Below are 21,693 nucleotides of genomic sequence, written 5' to 3' on the forward strand. Positions count from 1 at the left end.
ACGCGTGGCGTGGCTTTGCGTGGTGTTTATACCACACCCTTTTGTTGTCAAATCCTGATTCGACCATTAATCAAAACATCTGAATTATAAAACTAATTCCCACGTCACCCTTAACTCAGAGTTTAAACGTTCTGGAGTTTCGAGCCGGCCACTCGTAACTTTTTAACCACAAAGAACCTCGACAAGCTGGATAATAAAACCTGTTGCAAGCTACACCTGAACGCAACGCTCCTTCAGAGTAAAGCTGAGCTCACTGACCCTTCAGGGTCCCGCTGACGCCATCAACCACCTGTCGCTTGCCTGGAGGCACTCCAAGACTAGTCTGTCGTACCGTACGCCGTTTCATCGGCTCCGGTACCAAAAGGGGGTCCGAGGACCTGGCATTCTGGATCTAAAACGGAGGTCTCCGACAAGGCTATGTAGAGCGGCAATATGGCTTCTGAATGTGGTTTTGAAACTCCGACTGTAGTTCAGAGCAAAACATTCGCTCCCACACAGAACTAATGCTTCTCTGAAAACGAGAGTTCTGATATCAACATTCCACATTACACCATCCATCTTGTCTCATTCACACCTAGATCCATTCATCACACAGTGTTTAGAGTTAGTTAGCCTCGTTTTAAATCATTTAGAAATAAATCTTCTTAAACTATAAAACTTGTCTCTCTCTGGTCTCTGGGTTAATATGAAGTGTTATCTAATCCCTGCAATAAAAAGTTCCAATCTTCTGGTAAAAGAAATATTCTAAGATCCGTCAGATTGATTTCATATTTCCTATGGAATCTTACATTTTATGGTTCATTGCGTAAGATGTAACTATTGAAACGTTACACAGCAAAGAAATAATAAAAAACTATTGTGTATGAAAACAGCATATGTCTGAGTCGGAAAGCCTTTTTATTTTAAATACATATTAGTAGTAACCGTAAATCCTCTAATATTAGCCTGTATTCAATTAAAGGCCGGGTATCGTATTTTGGCCGGTGTCAGAGTCAGCGGAGGTGAATAATGGCCGGTTTTTTATTGTGGCCGGGTGGAATGTGGTAACAAGCAAGTACCACAGGGGGACGGTTGTGACATCGTCTCACTTTTGATTTGCCAGTGATAGACCGCGAGGGTAACTTTAACCGTGCGGAGACGAAGAGGAGGCGAAAATTTGATATCAAGTTCAAAGAGAACGTGCTGATTATGCTGCAGAACACTCTGGGGAGCAGTAGCAGGGGTTGTGTGAACTAGTCACTAGTCGACTTCACCGCTCCATAGTGACTTGTTATGCCTGTCATCGACTAGTCGCTGTCACGTGATAATGACGGGCAAGATGCAGTCCTCGGAAAAGACAGCAGCCTGCTGTCAGCAGGTGACAAGCTCCAGTGCGTCGGGAGGCAACGCGCTGTGTCAGAGCGTCGGTACCGACACCCGCCGTAAAACGGACATTTAACCAAACTGTGACCTTTACCCTCTTGCAATTTAACCTTCCCCTCACCCCCATCCTAACCTTAACCAGCTTGCGCATGCAAAGCTCTGATTGATGACGCGCTCCAGACATCTGCGTCCTGAGCACGGTCACAGTAACATTATCAAATCAGGTGTCGCCACCTCAAAAACTAATTTACACGCGATCGTTCATGTCGGCTCATTTCCTTTTATGTTTTCTGTCTTTTGTTTTATTTGTGCCTGATGCGTTTCGCTGCTGTGGAGCGGGGCGCATCACCTGTTTTGTCCTCCGGTGACGCACCGATCACTGATGCGGCCGGCGAGCACTCTGCTGTTTTAGCGGTCGGTAGATCTTTTAGAACTGCAGTTCAAAGGTAACTCATGAGGTGAATATATATGAACCCAGGTAGCAGTTTCTCTTTAGGATTGAGAGGAGATGCAGGAAGATAATAAACAGGCAGAACAGAAAAATAGTCAAATAACAACAAGTTAGTTTTTGTACCTGCTGTTGCAACAAACAGACACCATTGAAGGTAATCAGAAGTGAGGAACAGAAAATGAAATAATTATTTTAATGTTTAGAGCAGCAGGAACTCCGAGAGGCTGCAGGCGCATCAGTGAGTTTGCGGCCGCTGTGCAGGGGGAGGGGGGAGAGGGCTGAAGCAGGGGGAGGGGGGAGAGGGCTGAAGCAGAAACTACCGTTGTTAAAAGAAATGTGTTTAACTTTGAAAATGTGGGCTCAATTTTAATTGTCAAAAACTCCAACGAACCATTAGTTTATTTTGCTCAAATAGAAATTGAGGCCTGCCTCTAATTCTGGCCCTCCTTCCAATAAAGGCCCGGAGCTTGATGAGCTTGAGTCAAATACAGGCCCGGGCCTCAATTAGAGGATTTACGGTATAACCAAATCCATTAAGCTAGGTAACGGTACCAAAATTGAAAGCTATCTGAAGCTGTAGCATACCTCTTGCCCAGCGTACCGGATAGAGGTGCCTCCACAGAGAACCGGTCTTGGCCAGCTCTGACCAGGAGCTGCACACCTGACTACAGCGACACAGATCCTCAGGGCCCAAGAAATGGAAGAATCTCAGCAGGATTTCTGTAGGAAGCTGGGAGATGTGGGTTGAAGTATTCCTGCTTTTTTCCAGATCTGAGAAAAGGCGAGACGACTCACTCAAATACCCCTCATCCAAATGACATCCGCTTTCCAAGGCAGTGTTCCTTCTTGAAGTCAATGACTTTGATGATTAAATGCTACATAAACCAAAAGCTTTTGTGATATTTAACTGCAGAAAAAAAAATGGTAAGATTTACAAAGCTTCAAGTGTCACTCTAATCAGATAATGGATGCAGAACACCTGCAAAGGGTTCCCGAGCCTTAAGATGGTCTCTCAGTCGGAGTTGGATTATTGACATAAATGAAATTTTGTACCAGATTCTAATTTTTAGCTTCTACAGAGACAGACAGATCTATTAAACAGGTCATTATAATGTCTTACAGGATTAGTAACTGATAGCAAACCGAGTCTCTCACAGAGAAAATGCTGAAAAGTCACACAGAGTGAGGCTCACAAAGGCGGCTCGCTCCCATGGAGGAACACCAGGTCTTTCTCAGCTATTCACTATAGTGCACTATTCACACGGTTATGACTCATTGCACACAGGTAGAACTTATGGTGCACTTTTGTTCTGCCTTTTACAGTCTTCGACATTATGGTATTAAATACTGCTAAGAAATGAAATTTTGAACATTTCAGAGTTGTTGGTGCCTACATCATGATGCATGAAAAACCAGAGTGCACCTCCCACCCCTGAGACATGGTGTAATAAAGTTGAGACATCTGTAATGATATCCACTAACCGTAATCAGTCTTCTCATGATCAGCATATTTAAAAGCCTTTTGCAGCTCCTCGGCCTGGGTCCACAGACGGAAGCCCTTCAGCACCTCAGCAGCACTTTCACATTGCTGTTGGTTGCAGTGCTGCGCGATCACCTGCTTCTTGAGGTCCTTCAGCTCGTCATAGGTTAAGTACTGCATTAGCATAGGCTGAAACACCTAGAACAAATCTCCCTTGTTTAAAAACCGGTCGTAGCAGAGCAAGAGTTGTCTAAGATCATTTCAGTCATAAATTAATGCAGAAAAGAATCAGAAATGACTAAACGAGTTTAATAAATCTGAGCACCATGTACCTCCTCTTCTTCCTTCATGTGTGGTAGAAAGTCCTGCGTGAACGCCTCTAGTCTCTCCTTCAGCTGCTGGGCATAGTTTAGCTGCTCATATTCACTCTAAAAACAGAACAATTATTGTTACTTAATGATTTATTTCTGATCGCTGTCTCAAATATCCAAGAGTATGAAGAGTAAACACAACTTAGATACTGTTTTTGTATTTTGCCTCATCAGTGAGAGTGATCTTACATCTAAAAGGATGTAAACATTGTGTGACAAGCGATTATGGTGATTTAATTTAGGTGTCAGAAACAGGAATGTTAGAAACTGTGACCCAAAGTTATAATTTGTTTTACTGTGGGGAAATTGAATTTAACCAATACTTACAAATACCACAAAGCAGTATTATTTATTTCTGCAGGAAAGCTTTTCTTTCAGAGAGGAAGAAAAATCTCAAATAACATTTTTGTTTTTGCTACTGGAAGAGCACAAGTTCAGATTTACACAAAAGTTTCAATCTGGAAATCCCGTTATAATTTATCTATTTTAGCAGATTAAACAAAACAGGTCTCTTTTTGACACATACTGATGTCTAAATCCAATAGCCTACAAGTCTTGATGATAGTAGCAAAAGCAAAGCCATTTTGCACAGTCCAGACTCTGCAGACCAGATCAGTATTGTAGTGTGCTAAATCACCGTGCTTAGTGGGTGGGATGATGCAATGGAGCGAAACGGTTACGGCGGATTCTCTTTATAATGGCTTTGGCCTCAACTTTGGACCATTTAGACTTAAGTCCTTATTTAGAAATTTGCGTTTTCTTCGACGGTGGATGGCGGACTGCCCCGTGACTGACAACCGTAGTGGTTCGTTGTCCAATTGTATGCGTAGACAGTTTGAAAGACAACCGTAGATTCTGCCCCTCGACTGAACTTTCTAGGACAGCAGTAGCTCAGGAGGTAGAGCGGGTTGTCCAATAAGTAATCGGAAGATTGCAGGTTCAATCCCGGCTCCGACAAGAGAATGCTGCTGTTGTGTCCTTGGGCAAGACACTTAACCTGCCTTGCCTGCTCGTGGTGGTCAGAGAAACCAGTGGCACCAGTGTTCGGCAGCCTCGCCTCTGTCAGTGCACCCCAGGGCAGCTGTGGCTACATTGTAGCTCATCCCCACCAGTGTGTGAATGTGTGAGTGACTGATAGTGTTGTGAAACACCTTGCAGAACCCTATGAAGGCATTATACAAATGCAGGCCATTTACCATTTGTAAATAGGATGGCTTGCCTGTGTTTTTCTTCTCAAAAAAATCTTAAAGAGCAAGTCAACCCCTACCAGAGTCTAACTCCACTCCCACTTCATGTTTGAAAAATGCAACACATGCTGTTGCCTGGCAGACCGAGGGGGCGGAGCCGCTAACAAATACACACACACTCAGGCTCACCACAGCATTGTGACATCATAATGTACCAGTTTACATCATAGCATACTTCTTAGCCAATAGCGGTGGCAGATTTAAATTAAAATACAGTGCAGAGTTTTTACCTGACAACGGCACAACACTGCCAGTTTTAGGCAGAATATTTAAATTTTAACCAAGATGCACTGAAGTGCCAAATTATTGACGACACGTGTCTGCAGCACGATTAGACACTCGTTTATTTAGTTTATCAGCAAAAAAAAGTTATTTGGGGGTGACTTGCTCTTTAAAGAGCAAGTCACCCCCGACCAGATACTTACTCAACTCTCACTTCCTGTTTGAAAAATGCAACAAATGCTGTTGCCTAGCAGACCAAGAGGCCATAGCCGCTAACACACACACACACACACACACACACACACACACACACACACACACACACACACACACACACACACACACACACACACACACACACACACACATTGTGACATCATGGTACCAGCTAACATTCCAGGGTACCTCTTAGCCAATAGCGATGGCAGATTTAAATTCAAATGCAGTGCAGAGTTTTTAACCTGACAACGGCACAACACTGACAGTTTCAGGCAGAAAATTTAAATTTGAACTAAAATGCACTTAAGTGCAAACTACTAACTACACATGTCTGCAGCACGACTAGACACGCATTTATATAGTTTATCAGGAAAAAAAAGTTGATTTGGGGGTGACTTGCTCTTTAAATTCAGATGTGAAAAACTGCCAATGAAATGTTTCGTGCAATTTTACTGAATAAGATGTTTAAAATACTCAAAAAACAAATACAAATTTCAAACATACACTAGTGTTATAAATTACATGCATGTGAAAATTAACAGCGTCACCTCTAATGACACAGTGCGGCCCTGTCATCAGCTGAGCAAAATGTGTATATGATCTACATTCAAGTTAAGCCTGGTGTTTTTCTAAAAGTGCAACAACCAGTAATTCTGTGGAACTGGCATGAGTGTGAATTAGTCTGACAAATTTTACACGTTACCTTGACGCTTTGCAGCCCCTTTTCAAAGAGGGACAACATCTCTGAAAGTTTGTTGTCAGAATGCACATTATAGGCCGTGCAGCAACGCTGTTGCAACAGGCCAATAATGTACTCATTCTCTATTTGCTCATGCATCTTGAACTCCTTGAAGGTGGCGCACAGCGACGTAAGAAAGGAACGGAAATCATTGTTGTTGGAGAAGTTCGTTTGAGACAGCTGAAAAAAAAAACTAAAATTAGGTCAGTAGTGAAACTTGAAATATTGTTAATTCTGTTGTCATAGTTATGCTAACAGATGCTTCACGTAATTGTGCACAGTGTACCGCGTTAACAGAAATATCTGCAGTGGTGACCTAAATATGCTAGTCTGACACGTATTGGCAGAGAACTTGCAACCTGCTCTCCAATCCCATTAGCAAAGTAGCTCTGTTAATTGGAACATAACTAAAACTACAAGAGGCGTGTTTCGAGTAGGTTACAAAAGAGCTGATACAACAACATTAAAGGCAAGTAAAACTCAGGCATTTCCACACAAGTCTAACTAAAAACACGTGAATCCGTGTGTAGGAGCAATCCAGACATCCGACAGTTCATCTGCTTCGGTTCACAGCTAAACACACTACCAGCTAACATCAACTAGCTAGCATGCTAACCTGCGCTCAGTCATCCTTTAGTAAGAAAAACGATCGGTTTCATTTGTAAAACTCAAAATTAACGAATTAAATTGATATCTACGCACCTTTTCACAATACAGACCCACAAGCTGCTTCATTCGCCAGTGTGGGCCAGTAAAAACATCCACCTCGTCTGGAAAAGGAGCCATCTTCACTAGTCCTCACCACTGCGTCATCTGCATCGACTCGGACTGCAATATATCAAACACGGAGGAGTGCGTGAGCCAGTCACGTGACCCTAATTTATCATTGGGGCGGTTGTTTTGGGTGTGTTGCCAGCATCGGTCAATAAGTCAATGTTCTCATCAACATTGAACGCGTAACAAGCATATACGTCGATAATTTAACGAATGTGTTACTCCGTGCTAAAAGAAAAGAATGTTTGTAAGCAGAAGGGACTCTAAATTATTCAGTGGTCTAGATCAACATTACTCGCTTGTGTTGTATGTACATAACAAGCGAGTTTAATTCTGATCTAGCCACTGCTTGTCACAAAAACACAGTTTGTGTGAATGTCTGTATCTGAATTCATGACAAGTAAAAAAAAAAGTGAGTAACGCCGAAGCTTAACGACATCCCTCAACGGTGGCTAGCTATTGTAATTGTATGGTGGTTGCTAAGGGAAATGTTCACAGCAACAACCTTATTGGGGGTTGGTTATGAGAGATGATCAACAGCTGTAGGAACCAATCACTTTTCGAGAAATGTCAAATTGTCCAATGAAAACTAAAGAAAGTCATCGTCATCAGCTCGAGCGTGAGGCTAGCAGCGATTTCTAGAATCTCTTCAAAACTCCAAGGATTGGAGGAACTAATGGTAAGTTAAATGTTATTCTCGTAATTAATTTGTCATTTTGATACGTAAGGGTCGTTTTTTATCATCAGGTTTTGAGCGGGACTCTTGTTTTTTGTAGCAATCATCGTCTAGCTAGCTGTCAGCAGCGTTAGCTACCTGGCAGTGTTGACTCTCAGCATCACTGCTCTGACTCCTTCATGTCTTTTTGTTTTATCTAGTGTAGAATTGTGATTAATGAATGACATTTGTTTTCTAACTTTTAATTCAAAGCTTAGAGACAGAGATCATCCAGAACTTTCCTATTTCCAGATTCAGCATGTAAAGTCAGCCTATCTAGTAACATGGACAAGTACGAAAAGGTGAAGAAAATCGGGGAAGGTTCATTTGGAAAGGCTATCCTGGTGAAATCCAAAGAAGATGGACACCAGTATGTCATCAAGGAGATTGGCATATCTGGTGTAAGATGCTTTGCATAATTCACGTTTTCCATGGGTGAGTTACCTCCTCATGTTAATCCATGAATTTACATGAGTTGTATATAATTTTATAGATGTCAAGTAAAGAGAGGCAGGAATCTCGCAGAGAGGTTGCTGTTCTTGCCAACATGAGTCATCCCAATATTGTCCAGTATAAGGAGTCTTTTGAAGGTATTTACATAATTCAGAGTTCACCTGTTGTGATGAAATACAATAATTGTACTACAATAATCTGTGTGTGTGTGTGTGTGTGTGTGTGTGTGTGTGTGTGTGTGTGTGTGTGTGTGTGTGTGTGTGTTTAATATCACTTCGAATTTTTAGAAGGGGGATGTTTGTACATCGTGATGGATTATTGTGAAGGTGGAGACCTTTTCAGGAAGATCAACTCTCAAAAAGGAGTTTTGTTCTCAGAAGAGCAGGTAAGCTTTGATGCTGTAACTCTATGGAGTAATTATTTTTGAATAGCTGTGTTTGTGTTAAATGAATTATGCGATGGTGATTTCTGTTTTGATACCTCCTTGTTTGGTTTGCCCTTTTTCTGTCTTTCCAAGATCTTGGATTGGTTTGTCCAGATTTGCCTCGCTCTGAAGCATGTACACGATCGAAAAATCCTCCACAGGGATATTAAGTCACAGGTACTGTTTTCTGTGCATCTGTGGTTTACAGGCTATTTATTCTATTATTTATTTGTTTGTTTAATGTTGTCAATATGTCTGCACAGAACATATTTTTGACAAAAGATGGGACCGTACAGCTTGGTGACTTTGGAATTGCGAGAGTCTTGAATAGGTGTGTTCAGTGCCTTCTGCTGATTTTCGTAAGGACAACATTTAAACTTGTTAAGACAACAAAAACGTTGTTCTCCTCTCATTTTCAGCACTGTTGATCTTGCGAGGACATGCATAGGAACACCATATTATTTATCACCAGAGATTTGTGAAAACAAACCATACAACAACAAAAGGTAATGGATGAGTTTGAATCAACAGTGTTTCGGTGTTTCCTTCATTTAAAGAGCAAGTCACGCCCAAATCAGCTTTTTTTGTCTTCTAATAAATTATCAATGCATGTCTAATCGCGCTGCAGACACGTGTCGTCAGTAGTTTTGCACTTTAGTGCATTTTAGTCTAAATTTAAATTTTCTGCCTAAAACTGTCAGTGTTGTGCCGTCGTCAGGTAAAAACTCTGCACTGCATTTGAATTTAAATCTGCCATCGCTATTGGCTAAGAGGTACCCTAGAACGTTAGCTGGTACCATGTGATGTCACAATGTCGTTGTGAGCCTGTGTGTGTATTTATTAGTGGCTTCGCCCCCTCGGTCTGCTAGGCAACAGCATTTGTTGCATTTTTCAAACAGGAAGTGGGAGTTGAGTTAGACTCTGGTAGGGGTGACTTGCTCTTTAAATTAGAACCTCTTAGTCCTCATATCCGCACTCTTAACAGTGAGTTCATGCAGGATTGTGTTGCTTATTGGTGATGTCAGCATGGTCACCTCGTGATACTTATACTGCAGAAAGCTAATACTGTTTTCTTCCTTGCCTGTTTTAGGTGTTCATGGTGTCTACTTTAGTCATTCTAACTATTCCAGTGCTTAGTCAGGAGTTTTCACATAGGCCCCAATCAGTTTAACATGCATTAAATACTATTAATAGCCTACTCTGTGAACGTAAACCTTCCCTGACTGCCATCCCTGCCTGTTCATGTGTACCTTATTTCCCTACTGTCCTTCCTTCTGCAGTGACATTTGGGCCCTAGGATGTGTCCTCTATGAAATGTGCACTCTTAAGCATGCAGTAAGTATTTGTGTGTAAGCTGTTCACATATCGGTGCACATTTTAATGCATTCTTTGTAGTCCTGCAGTGTTCACTCATATATTCTGCTCTTGGCTGCAAACACTCTGGTTTCAAATCTGACATTCAGAAATGTCGTGCTGTTGATTTCCACTCTATTGTCTTAAACATGTTCATTCATTATACAAATAGTCGTGTGTGTGTGTGTTTCCTTTTAGTTTGAAGCTGGCAACATGAAGAACTTGGTCCTGAAGATCATTCGTGGTTCATTCCCTCCTGTGTCTGTTCACTACTCCCAAGAACTGCGGTCTCTCTTGGCGCAGCTGTTTAAACGAAACCCCCGAGAGAGGCCCTCAGTCAGCAGCGTACTGGACAAGCCTTTCCTTTTCTGCAGGATAGAGAAGTTTCTCACACCACAGGTAGATTTGATTTTATCTTTTACTATGCTTTCTTTGTCTTTATAAACCAAACTTTGGTCATTTAAAAAAGCTTGTCTCCCCCCCCCCCCCCCCCCCCCCCCAAGATCATCGCTCAGGAATTCCGCCATCATTTTCTTCACAAGCAGCCTAAAGTGGGTTTGGCACAAGTGCCATCAGGTAGGTGAAGTTGTGCAGCATTGCCCGTCTCATCCTCTCTAATGTTACCTTATTGGATAAATTTAAAATCGTGCACAATGTTGCCTTACTCTTCATGACGTTAGAGTCCAAAGGTTTTTGCTATTGATGTAATCAAAGACAAATAACTAAATTGGGTCAGAAGGTCTGAAAGAGAAGCTAGTGGACATGAACTAAGTAAGCTTTACAACCAGTTGCCCGAATCTCAGTCTGTTGTAAGGTGATGCTTTGACTTCTGGAACAGTTTAAAGTTCAGTTGTCACAGTTGCCATGAATGGCATTTAAAACCTGTTGGTAGGGAAACAAATAAACAATATCTCAATCCTCAAAAATCACCTGGAGAAGAGAAGAAGAATAAATTATAAGGAAATGTGCTTCAGTGTCCATCACTGAAAAGATCTGGAATCGTGTTGAAGGCCTAGGTTGCTCAAATGAATGCAAATCCCAATCTGCCTTTCGCGGTTTAAACATAAAACCACCTCGTGTTGAGGGAGTAAATACGTTCAAGCAGTTTTTGTCAAATCTTAAACGACTGTCCGTTATCATAAGATCAGGTAGACGCTGAAGTACATGTGGTAAAGGATGCTCAGCTGTTGTAGACCATCATCTGTAAAATTGACTAAAGCCATGCTTTCTAATATCCTGTAGCTGCGACCGCCATCTTGAATCAGGCTGATGCAAAAATGTAATTTGTTATAGATGCAAGTTCAGGGATTTTCTTCTGTGAGTTTAATCTAAATCGGTTATTTTGTCAGCACTACATGATCGAGACATGAATGAGTTTGCTTTGGTTTTATTAAAATGACAACGTGTGTGTGTGGGAAATAATTTAATAACTTCTAGCATTGTTCCTTGTCCTATCCCTCAGATTTAGCATGAAGACTGCAGTGAGTCCTAAACTCCAACCAACAAGGTGTCAAAATTCACACCACAGCCCTGAAATGAACCAAAGCTTTACAGTAATTGCTATGGTGATGCGTCCCACAGAGGCATGACACAGCTTTGTGAAACCTCCAGATGAGTCTGGAGTTACCGCTGTCGGACTTTAATCCTGCTTCATGACCCCGACCCTTGTCTTCACTCAGTTATGCAGCTGCTTGCTTTAAACCCTATTCTGAAAACACAAATACTGTAATCCTTAAGAAAGGTCAAATTCAGAAGAACTACGTGTCACATTAAGCTACGTGGGCTAGTCCATGCTTTAACAGGTGTGGACATGTACTCGTCTCATCCACCAGGCTGCAGCAGTCGGCCGGCGCAGGACAGGCAAACTGTGTTACACCTCATGTTTTTAGGGATATTATGTGTACTGTAGTTATTGTATGTTATGTGCTGTGAAAGCAAGCTGTTATTGTTTTTTTATTTGACTGAATTGCTTCTCTTCTTTTCACACTCTGATGCTCCAGCCCAGAAAATTACAAAACCAGCTTCCAAATATGGAGTGCCTTTAACTGGAGCCAAGAGCTCATCGGAGAAGAAATCTGCTGTAAAACACAAACCGGTCAGTCATTTTCTTTAGGCTGATCAACGGTTAAGTTCATTGTCTTGAATCTCATCCGGCTCCCATGGGCCTGTTTCTGAGTGTTGTGGCATCACACTGTGCCGGCTAACTCTGAAGCCACATGTCGTATGTTGCTCAGGCCCCAAACCCAGCAGCCCCTCAGAGGAGACCGAGTCAAGGGGAGGAGGAAAGGAAAAAACACGAGGTACAGCTGAGCACCCGTATACCTTAATCCCCGTTAGACCTCCCTTCGTCTTCTATCATTCTCGCACACACACACACTTGGGTGTCCTGTTACCACCACTTTCAGTTTTCCCCTCGCCCGTTATGCGTGATTGTCCCATTTTCCACTCCAGACCAACACAAGTGCTCTGCTTGGATTAGCTTTTTCATTAAGCACCTTTCCCTGTGACAGAGCAGCCCTGCAACCTCAGCCGTATTTTCTAGAACATATTTTGTGTGTGACGCCTGTTTTCCTCTACAGGCGGGAATCGGAAAGAAAAAGATGGAACAGACGGAGAAAGAAAGAAAACAGAAAGAGCAGGTGAGCATTCAGTTTAGTTTCTTTGTATTCATTTTTTATTTATTGAGCTTTGTAGTTTTCTACTCTCTGCTTTCCAGATGTTCCTGTTGAAAGCAGAGCAAGTGAAGAGGTATGAGAAGGAAAAGGTGAGAAACTGCTTTTCCTACAAGCTAAGGTGGAGTCGGATAGCTTTGGGCTGAAATGTGGCTCAGCTTTATATTTTACTTTCACTAACCCTGACCACAAAAGCCGTGATATGATTCAAGCTGAATGAAAAGTGAAAAATGGGATTTCTTGCAGATCAGTCGTATAAACCAAGCCAGAGAACAAGGATGGAAGCATGTACTGGGTTCGAGTGGAGGTAGCAGCCCAGAGAGGAAGGTAGCTTGCATAAAATGTTATGTCTGTGTTTAAAAGCTCTGATTTATTTAACTCAAAGCAAATGTTTGTGTCCAGTGTTTAATGGGGGGTAAGCGCGCTGCAGGCGTTGCCGCTGTTGTCCGAGGCTCCCATTTGGCCCCAGCTCCAGCCCCAGCCCCCATCCCTAACAAGAGGCCGTATGAACACTACCACGCTGCTCTGGATCAAACGGCTAAGTCACAGTCCAAAGACCGCAGCAGGGACGGCGCTTCAGCAGGACCTGGCAGTCCCGTTCAGTAAACGCATGTTTTTCCACTTCCTTTACTGCAGTTTGGGTTGTATCAGATAAATGTAAAAGCTTTGTTGGTGTTTTTCCAGTGGTGGTGTGGCTGCTGCAGGCCCAGTGCTGTCCAACAGCCCCACTCAATGCCTGAATCATGATGTCATCAGAAGAGAACTACAGAAGTTACAGCATGCTTCAAAACAAGCCCACATTAGTCGGTGAGTTGAGCTGAAGCGCATGCATCTCAATAAAAAGAAATGATAAATGCATTATTTGCTTCAACGTTCCAGTGTTCTGTTTTCCAGGCTGGGCCGGGCCCAGATGGCTGCAGAGCGGACCTTTCAGGTCAAGGAGTTTTTACAGAGGAAGAAGGAAGCCATGCTTAATAAAGTTAGAGCTGAAGGACAGCTGGTACGTAGGAAGGCACCGTTCTTATGGCTGACCATCTTTTTACTCCTGGGCTCAGAAATGACCCGTTGTGAACTGGTTGTTAGGTTAGACACACAGGGTTTGGAGGTGACGTCTATATTTGACACGTGTTGCTGATATTTAAACATTAGTGTAATATTTTAAACTATTTTAAAGATAAAAATGACAAAGAATGTGATCTCTTTGTTTTATTAAGGTTGTTTTAGGCTGAAACCTTTAAGAAGGATCTCAATTCTTTGAGACTGAAGTAAAAATTCCTTCATTTCTTTGCGCAGTGGCGCAGTGGTTAGAGCTGTTGCCTTGCAGCAAGAAGGTCCTGGGTTCGCTTCCCGGCCTGGGATCTTTCTGCATGGAGTGGGCTCCGACGTCCTCCCACAGTCCGAAAACATGACTGTTAGGTTGATTGGGCTGTCCAAAATTGGCCTTAAGTGTGTGTGTGTGTGTGTGTGTGTGTGTGTGTGTGTGTGTGTGTGTGTGTGTGTGTGTGTGTGTGTGTGTGTGTGTGTGTGTGTGTGTGTGTGTGTGTGTGTGTGTGTGTGTGTGTGTGTGTGTGTGTGTGTGTGTGTGTGTGTGTGTGTGTGTGTGTGTGTGATTACAGGATAAGTGAATGGATGGATTTGTTTGCATTTTCCTCTATTCATGTGCAGGGTTAGGGTTAGGCCGCAGCATGATACTGCCACCCACTGCTTTAGTGTGGTTTTGCTGTGATGAAGAGTCCTGTCATCAAACCTATTTTAATGATGTATGGAGCTAGAAGTTGTTCTGTAAACAATAATTCCATTTTATACATTCTTTAGAGTTAAAGGTTACAAATCATGCTATTTTAAACCTTTGAGAGCAAAAATAGGCACAGTATAAAATATTACTGTTGGCAATTTTGAGATGTCATTTATCTTAAATACAAGTTATTTTCATCAGCCTGAATTTAAACCCAGCGATAAAAGGCTTTCAGTGAAACTCCGCCCATGCCCACTCTGACAAAATGTCCGTACCACAGCGTCTTAGGCGAGTCCGTGGGTGTATTGGTTATGGAAGCTCGGTGGTTAAGGCGTCTGCCTGGCAGCTCATTTGTGCCATGTGCTGATTTCAGTTCGAGTCCTGGTGGAGTCTGCGCTGATTTACTTAGCCAGCTGAAACAGATTTCATGTTTTTATATTTTAATCTTATGGGTTATTTTCTGCAAAATATTTTGTGTCCAAACATTTTAGAATTTGGTCGTTTCCCAGCAGAGTTTTAGTTTACGTACTCTGCTCACCTCACATGGACTCACGCTGGTAACGTTCTTTTTATTTTATTGTATTTTATTTAATTTTTTGCTTTCTATGCTCATTTATTAGCCTTTATATTTTAAATAGTTTAAGTGTTGAAATCATAGTGGCAAGTGTAGCTAAAACAATGATCCAAGGTTGGTGCTCGGATCGGGATGTGCGCCTGTGCAACGCTCCATGCCAGCCTAGCACTCACACCTGTGGACCACCACGTCTGTTACATGATGCCAGTCTCCTTTAAGGCCCATGTCCTGTGCTGGCCAGGGCAGACGGGTTTCAGACCAGAGACTAGCTTCTGGGAGAGGAGCAGAGCCTGATGATGAGATTTAGTTTCCACTGACGTGTTATGGGATTTTCAAATTAAAACTCAAAATTTGCATTTGAAACAGGAAAGTGCATCAATGCAGTCAAAAGCATGTTTTTTTGTTTTTATGAGGAAACATCAAATCATAAAATATTACTATCATTATGTGCAATAATCATTTCGATTATCTTCATTTACAATTATACTCTCGTGTGATATATTTTGTGCTACTGCTGTCACCCTCTGTCCTTGAGCTGCTGCAATAAGGCAGTTTCCCCACTGAGGGACCAAAAAAGCTATTCTTACTCTTAAAAAGCTCCAAATACTGTGAGTGCTTTGGTTGTTTGAAAAGCAACAAATCCAGTAAATCTAATCCAGGATTGGTCTACTTTTAGTGCTGCTTTAGAGGGTTTGGTGTGATTGCACCTTTTAATTAAATCTAAGGTAATTGTGAGCTGAGGGTTAGGGCTGAGTCTTATTTTATGGCTTCATAGCAAAGAGGTGAATACATAAGAGCACTTTCTAATAATTTACAAAGTACTTTTTTCTGTGTAGACGTAGAAAATAAACTAGGTTTAATTTCTGATTATCGTGCAGTGTTAAAGGGGTTGAGGTGATTACATCCATCAGTGGGTGGTTAATTTGAGCCGTTCTCTAACCATGCTTGTTAGATGTTAGGACCTTCACTTTCTAAAGCGTGGTTACATTGAATGCTGGACAGGGCACTCGACCACACATGGCTGCCATCTATGGAAGCTGGGCCAGTACAGCTCGGTGCCGGCGGCCCAAAGTCAACCGAGAGGAAGAGGTAGGAGCCCGGACCTGAATGCCCGGCTTTACGGCCCGTCTCACCTATGGCCCGCCCAGTTTGTCTGCACAAACCTCCCTTTGACAAACAGTTCAGTCACGTTGGCTGTCCAGTGTGAGCTGGTTATTTCAACCCAGCAGTGGCTGTTTTCCATTTCAAATACTCATTCCAGTTTTGTAATCAGATTTTCATTTGAATTTAACGAATGCCTTTTTGTGGAATTCTTGTTTGCAAGTGTGACCCGTGCACTAATTTCATGAGTTGCAAATGCATGAGTTTGTGTGCATGCGTGAATGGATGTATAAACAGGAGTTTTTGCATCCATTAGTAGTAAACTTCAACATGGGTACTTGTTCTCAGGAGTACTTGGCAAGACTCAGGCAGATCCGACTGCAGAACTTCAATGAGCGTCAGCAGATCAAAGCCCGACTGAGAGGGGAGAAGGTACTTCCTACACCTTTATAGTCTTACCTGTGCCTGTAATGAAAGCAGCTTCATGCTCTCAGACTTCTAGGCTCCCGGTTATAGTTGGTGTTTGTGTTTTTTAGTATGACAGCGATGGCTCTGATAGCCAAGAATCTAGTGAGGAGGCCGAGCTCAGAAGAAAGAAAATAGAGGTTTTAAAGGTGGGTATGCATGGTGTAAAGCTTCTGACCTCAAGGCTTACGCGGTGGCTCTGATGAGCATTAGAAGGTCTGAGGTGTACTGGGAAAGGTTTGACCCTTTTGTGTTTGTTTGTTTATGTTTGTTCCTGTCAGGCTCAGGCCAACACGCGAGCCGCTGTTCTGAAAGAGCAGCTGGAGAAGAAGAGACGGGAAGCATTTGAGAGGGAAAAGAGAGCTTGGGACGACCATGTAGGCTTCATGATTTATTAAACACAACATCTTTATTTTGCTCAACTAAAACTTTCACCGAACATTTTAATTTAGTTAAGTTTAATATTTGTGCTGCTTGTCACTGAAGCTTGCTGCAGCTCGAGGTGTGAAGTTGGGCATTGTAGCAGAAGCATCGCCTGTCTCTGACCTTCGACCTCCAGAACCTTGGGACCCCCAGCAAGGACACACTGCCAAAACATCAGCCCAGCCCTCATCCTCGGCTATATCCATGACTGCTGCTCTGAAGAACGTCGGAGCCATCAGTGTATGCGTACATAATACACACACTGTTTGAGCCTGCAGTTGTTGTCTGTATTCATTTAGTCCCTTTTGTTCAGCAGATTAGTCCGCTTAAAGAAAGCTTGCATGAACCAGAGACAGCAGCAGCGATTCAGGTGTTTTCATTTATTTTCCTCTACATATTCAAACAAAATGAATTATTTTGAACCAACCTTCATGTTTTCTTTCCACCAGAGTGAGAAGAAGCAGATTCTAAACAGACTCAACCAGAACCTAAAGGCACTGAACCCGGTGGACAAGATGGAGTCTCCACCTGCACCTGCAGAACCAAGTCCTGATGTCCAGCAGAAGCAGTCTGACGCTGAGAAAAGTCCCACTTTGGATGGTGACCGGAAGAAATGGGAAGCAGCAGAGCTCCCCGCTCTGCCTGAGCCTCCTCACATGTTAGAGGAGACAAATCCCACGACGGACAGTAAGTTTAGACTGGAGATAGATTTGATCTTTCTGTGCCATGGTCAAGCCCTTCCAGATCTTCTTCAGTGCAACTACTCAAGTTATTGCAATAAACAATACGTTATACCACATATTCATCACGTCTTAAATGACACTCACTCTAAACTCCATATGTTATCCTCTTCAGCATCACCAGAGGACAGACCTTCCTCTGCTGGGGACAGGAAGAAGTGGGAGGCAGGTACTCCACTTGTTTTCCCAGCAGCGCAGCAAACCCTAGAGGAGACGTGCATCACCACCATCAGTAAGTATCTGCTAAGAGTGAGAGGAAGAGCACACTTCCTGTGAACCGTTGCTGTATTTTGTTGTCCGTGTTCATCATCTCTCTGCACGTGGTTCCTCACAGATCAAACGGTGGGGGAGGTCATAAAGATGGGTGAACTAGAAGCAGAAGCTCCCAGGAAGGTGTGGGGAGCGAGTCCAGTGTGTCAGGTGCTGAGAGTGCTTCAGGAGGCCAAGCTGCAGTCTCTCACCCAGCAGCTGGACTGTGCCACCAGATCTGACAACACATTTTCTGTTTCTGGTTAGTTTTGGTTAAACTTTGTTATCTATGCAACACAAAAGCAGGAGTGTTAGAAATTCTTAGTTGCAATTTGTTGAATTTTGTTTTTAAGGTCTTTCCTGCCTTTAAGTTGTAGCTTTCAACAAATCGACCCAGAATATAGTTTTGCTAGAAATAAACCACGGAAGGAAATGGCCGTCCTTGGCCCAATATAACTATAGACACATTAGTGTGTGTGTGTGTGTGCGCGTGTGCGTGTGTGTGCGCGTGTGTGTGTGTGCGCGCGTGTGTGTGTGTGTGTGTGTGTGTGTGTGTGTCTTCTCGATCCCCAGTGAGTCGTGGAGGAAGGCTGCTTATACTGAGCCAGGATTCTCTGGAGGTTTCTTCCTGTTAAAAGGGAGTTTTCCTCTCCACTGTCGCTGCATGCTTGCTTAGTATGAGGATTGCATCAAGTCACTGACACTAGTCAGTGACTTGATGCAACCTGCTGGGTTCCTTATATAGGAAACATTATTTCTGATTGGCTTAATGAACTGACCTGAATTGGAATGTTTATTATGGGAAGTGCCTTGAGACGACTCTTGTCGTGATTTAGCGCTTTATAAATAAACTTGAATTGAATTGAATTCATTTAAAAGACATTTGGATAATTATAGTGATGGCAGAGATGCATTTGCATATATTTAGAACCCATAAAGAAACCATTACTAAGGTCTAATTCATGCTAGCAGTAACACATCTGTGTGGAATATTTAGGTCACAACTAAAACATTCAGTTAAGTCTTAGATTAAAAAGTATTCTGTTGTTTGAGACTAATCTGAATCAGCAGGAGTGGAGACGATACTGGCTCACAAAACTAGCAATGGTGCGTCTAGTGATACACACATGCCACAAATACTCTGAGCCAACATAAAGCCCTTTGAAATTAAAAACCACAAAATTTGCCAGAGTTCAGCTGCAAATGAGTGTCTGTTCATTTACTGTATGGCATTTGTTTAATACAACTAATCTGATTACATTTGCATTTGCTTTTCCCACTTTTAGCAGCATCTGATGATGGGAAGATGACCTTAGCTGCTCCGGCCTCTGCTGTTGATCAGAACCTGACCGCTGATCCGCACGTGTCTGCGACCAATGCTGCTGAGGGTCAGTGGGTCACAAAACTGATGAGATGTGTTACTCGTACAACGAGGTTTTCAGTGCTGCATATTTCTAACTGATCTCCTTGTCACATCAGCAGATCTGGAGTCAGTGGTTTTGGAGGAGATGGCTGCACAAGCCTCGGATCCTCCAGCTAAAGTACAACAAGCCTGGGGGCCCAAAGCCCAAATGTGACTATTCATCTTCCTAAAATATTTGTTAGAATAAAATGCCAAGTTCACTTTTAAGATTAGATTAAGCATTTTCTTTTTACACGATTGAAATGTTGGTTTCACTTGTATTTAAAGCTCCAGCTGATTTTGAAAGCATACCTATTTTAAAGAGCAAGTCACCCCCTACAAGAAACTTACTTCACATGTTTGAAAAATGCAACAAATGCTGTTGCTTGGCAGACGAGAGGGCGGAGCCGCTAACAGATACACACACACAGGCTCACAATGGCATTATGACATCATAATGTACCAGATGACATCATAGCATACCTCTTAGCCAATAGCGGTGGCAGATTTAAATTCAAATACAGTGCAGGATTTTTCCCTGACAACAGCGCAACACTGACAGTTTTAGGCAGAATATTTGAATTTTAACCAAGATGCACTGAAGTGCCAAATTATTGACCACACGTCATGATTAGACACTCCTTTATATAGTTTATCAGCAAAAAAAAAGTGATTTGGGGGTGACTTGCTCTTTAAGTTAATATGTGTTACCTTTATAGGCCACCTGAGGGCGCTACAGGACCAACAGGCAGCACCGAGGTGGAGAAGAGTGCAGACAAACCTGAATCTTCAAGTGAGATAAAGTGCCATGAGCCACATGATTTGGTGTTCTAACCTTTTTTAAATCCGCCGTTACACTCTTCTCCTCAGCCTCAGCTCAGCATGAGGAGCCACTGTTTATGAAGCGCTCACCAGCCCACCGACGCACTGCTGCCCTCGCCATCCTCTCTGCTCAGTCCTCCCTGGATGAATCCTCCTCCTCTCTGGGCTCTCGCTCTCGATCCGTCTCCCCTTTGCGCTCCAAGAACCAGAAAGCCCTCCTTATTGGTCTCTCTACGGGCATGTTTGACGCCAACAACCCAAAGGTGATTAAAAGCAGAACAAACCACTCTTGGTCTTTTGTGTGAGTGTGTATTCCCGCTGTGGGAGGTCTTATATTCTTAGCTGTAAAGATGACTGAGGGTTTCAGGAAGTTCACAGTTGAGCTGGATGTGATGAAGCGGCCTGAGTGGTATTATAAATGAGGCGCTGAAACAGAACCAGGGTCATTAATCATATTGTCTGAAGGAGCTGTTGGTTTGATGGGACAGAAAAAGAAACTTTCAACCTATTTCTCTCGTAGTCTTGCAGAGTGCAGCCATCTGCAAAGCCAAGTTTATCATTTCTAACCATCAGAGCTCATTCTTCCAACCTCTTTATTCTCCTGTTAATCATGCATGTGTAATACTTCCTCTTACGATCTTTTATTAATCTGAACTCATTTTAGCCCTCTATTTGGATACTCAGCGTGTCACTGTCCCTGCTTGCTCTGTTAGATGCTGCGGACGTGCTCTTTACCGGACCTCAGCCGACCCTTCAGCTGTCAGCAGGACTCTGTCGCCAACAAGGCTGATGCCGCCCCAGACAAAGACCTGGAAATTGAGGACCTGGAGGAGGCAACAAAAGAGGATGATCAGTCAGAGGCTGAGGAGTGAGAGATGCACATTAACACGCTCTTCTACTCAGATTGTAATCTATCATACGCACTTAAAGGTCTTAAGGTCATAACGTGGATGTTTGAATTTCAAGATGTCTATTATTGGTGCATTCTTGAGCTGGCCGATGATGTCATTTCATGATTACGTTCGTCATAGTGTTGTGTGAGTGATGAGACCGTGCTCTGTTTTGTAGTTCGTATGAAGACGAAGATCTGAGGGACATCAGGGCTTCCATGGAGAGGCTGCTGCAGGATGACAGCGACATAACCAAGAGTCCTCCAGCTGTGGAAGCGGGAGACTTCAACGGAAACCCCCCAGAGGTCAGAGGTCAGGAGCTTTTCAACAGGATCACAGCTGAGATTGATCAGGACCACAGTCAGATGGCTGTGGATGAAGAGGAGGAGGAGGAGGAGGAGGATGAAGAGGAGGAGGAAGAAGAAGAAGATGATGACGAGGAGGAATGTTCTAATGAAAGTCCTGGTGATGAGGAGGGAAGGGAGTTGCTGTCTAATGGTGTGGGAGGAGAGCACCACAGTGATGACAAGCAGCTCAATGAAGAATGGCATTCAGGTAGGAGACGGGCTGGTGAAATATTACCGTCGTTAGTCATTTCTATTCAAGCACAGACCTCCATGCATCCGCAGAGATGTGCTGTTTAGAGCCTTAAATCTTAAAAGCATGATGGAGACCTTTAAAGGGATATTTTTGCCATTTTCAAGTGATTGTGTCAAAGTTATAAACATTCGCTGTCACACAATAAAGGAGTCCGACACAACAGGACAGGACTGATGAGCTAACGGCTAGTCAGCACTCAGCCAAGGTCAA

General features: G+C 43.0%; 2 protein-coding genes across 8 annotated transcripts in view; one reads left to right on the forward strand and one right to left on the reverse strand.

The window, feature by feature from the left end:
* fbxl5 (F-box and leucine-rich repeat protein 5) overlaps window positions 1-7,063 on the reverse strand; it is a 12,399-nt gene extending 5,336 nt beyond the window's left edge. Inside the window, exons 1-5 of one of the 2 annotated variants that reach the window (XM_015976334.3) lie at window positions 6,794-7,063; window positions 6,056-6,271; window positions 3,626-3,721; window positions 3,296-3,491; window positions 2,399-2,584 (exon numbers count right to left, since the gene is read on the reverse strand). In XM_015976334.3, coding sequence (XP_015831820.3) covers window positions 2,399-2,584; window positions 3,296-3,491; window positions 3,626-3,721; window positions 6,056-6,271; window positions 6,794-6,877 — 778 coding nt within the window. In that variant the 5' untranslated portion in view covers window positions 6,878-7,063. The remainder of the gene's footprint in view (window positions 1-2,398; window positions 2,585-3,295; window positions 3,492-3,625; window positions 3,722-6,055; window positions 6,272-6,793) is intronic. The other variant, XM_054734882.2, reaches the window with a different exon arrangement.
* A 341-nt stretch (window positions 7,064-7,404) lies between these two features.
* Window positions 7,405-21,693, forward strand: part of nek1 (NIMA-related kinase 1) — a 30,305-nt gene continuing 16,016 nt past the window's right edge. The window contains exons 1-33 of one of the 6 annotated variants that reach the window (XM_054734876.2): window positions 7,405-7,544; window positions 7,833-7,981; window positions 8,074-8,170; window positions 8,321-8,418; window positions 8,551-8,634; window positions 8,721-8,788; window positions 8,877-8,963; window positions 9,738-9,792; window positions 10,009-10,209; window positions 10,314-10,386; window positions 11,811-11,905; window positions 12,045-12,110; window positions 12,390-12,449; window positions 12,527-12,574; window positions 12,729-12,809; window positions 12,885-13,084; window positions 13,167-13,289; window positions 13,377-13,482; window positions 15,794-15,880; window positions 16,241-16,324; window positions 16,429-16,506; window positions 16,639-16,734; window positions 16,844-17,020; window positions 17,094-17,150; window positions 17,230-17,467; window positions 17,636-17,752; window positions 17,855-18,031; window positions 19,056-19,157; window positions 19,249-19,342; window positions 19,891-19,964; window positions 20,042-20,256; window positions 20,707-20,861; window positions 21,062-21,438. In XM_054734876.2, coding sequence (XP_054590851.2) covers window positions 7,865-7,981; window positions 8,074-8,170; window positions 8,321-8,418; window positions 8,551-8,634; window positions 8,721-8,788; window positions 8,877-8,963; window positions 9,738-9,792; window positions 10,009-10,209; window positions 10,314-10,386; window positions 11,811-11,905; window positions 12,045-12,110; window positions 12,390-12,449; window positions 12,527-12,574; window positions 12,729-12,809; window positions 12,885-13,084; window positions 13,167-13,289; window positions 13,377-13,482; window positions 15,794-15,880; window positions 16,241-16,324; window positions 16,429-16,506; window positions 16,639-16,734; window positions 16,844-17,020; window positions 17,094-17,150; window positions 17,230-17,467; window positions 17,636-17,752; window positions 17,855-18,031; window positions 19,056-19,157; window positions 19,249-19,342; window positions 19,891-19,964; window positions 20,042-20,256; window positions 20,707-20,861; window positions 21,062-21,438 — 3,787 coding nt within the window. In that variant the 5' untranslated portion in view covers window positions 7,405-7,544; window positions 7,833-7,864. The remainder of the gene's footprint in view (window positions 7,545-7,832; window positions 7,982-8,073; window positions 8,171-8,320; window positions 8,419-8,550; window positions 8,635-8,720; window positions 8,789-8,876; window positions 8,964-9,737; window positions 9,793-10,008; window positions 10,210-10,313; window positions 10,387-11,810; window positions 11,906-12,044; window positions 12,111-12,389; window positions 12,450-12,526; window positions 12,575-12,728; window positions 12,810-12,884; window positions 13,085-13,166; window positions 13,290-13,376; window positions 13,483-15,793; window positions 15,881-16,240; window positions 16,325-16,428; window positions 16,507-16,638; window positions 16,735-16,843; window positions 17,021-17,093; window positions 17,151-17,229; window positions 17,468-17,635; window positions 17,753-17,854; window positions 18,032-19,055; window positions 19,158-19,248; window positions 19,343-19,890; window positions 19,965-20,041; window positions 20,257-20,706; window positions 20,862-21,061; window positions 21,439-21,693) is intronic. The other 5 variants (XM_054734878.2, XM_054734879.2, XM_054734880.2 and 2 more) reach the window with 5 other exon arrangements.

Source organism: Nothobranchius furzeri, chromosome 8 (genome assembly GCF_043380555.1).
Source record: "Nothobranchius furzeri strain GRZ-AD chromosome 8, NfurGRZ-RIMD1, whole genome shotgun sequence".
Lineage (NCBI taxonomy): Eukaryota > Metazoa > Chordata > Actinopteri > Cyprinodontiformes > Nothobranchiidae > Nothobranchius > Nothobranchius furzeri.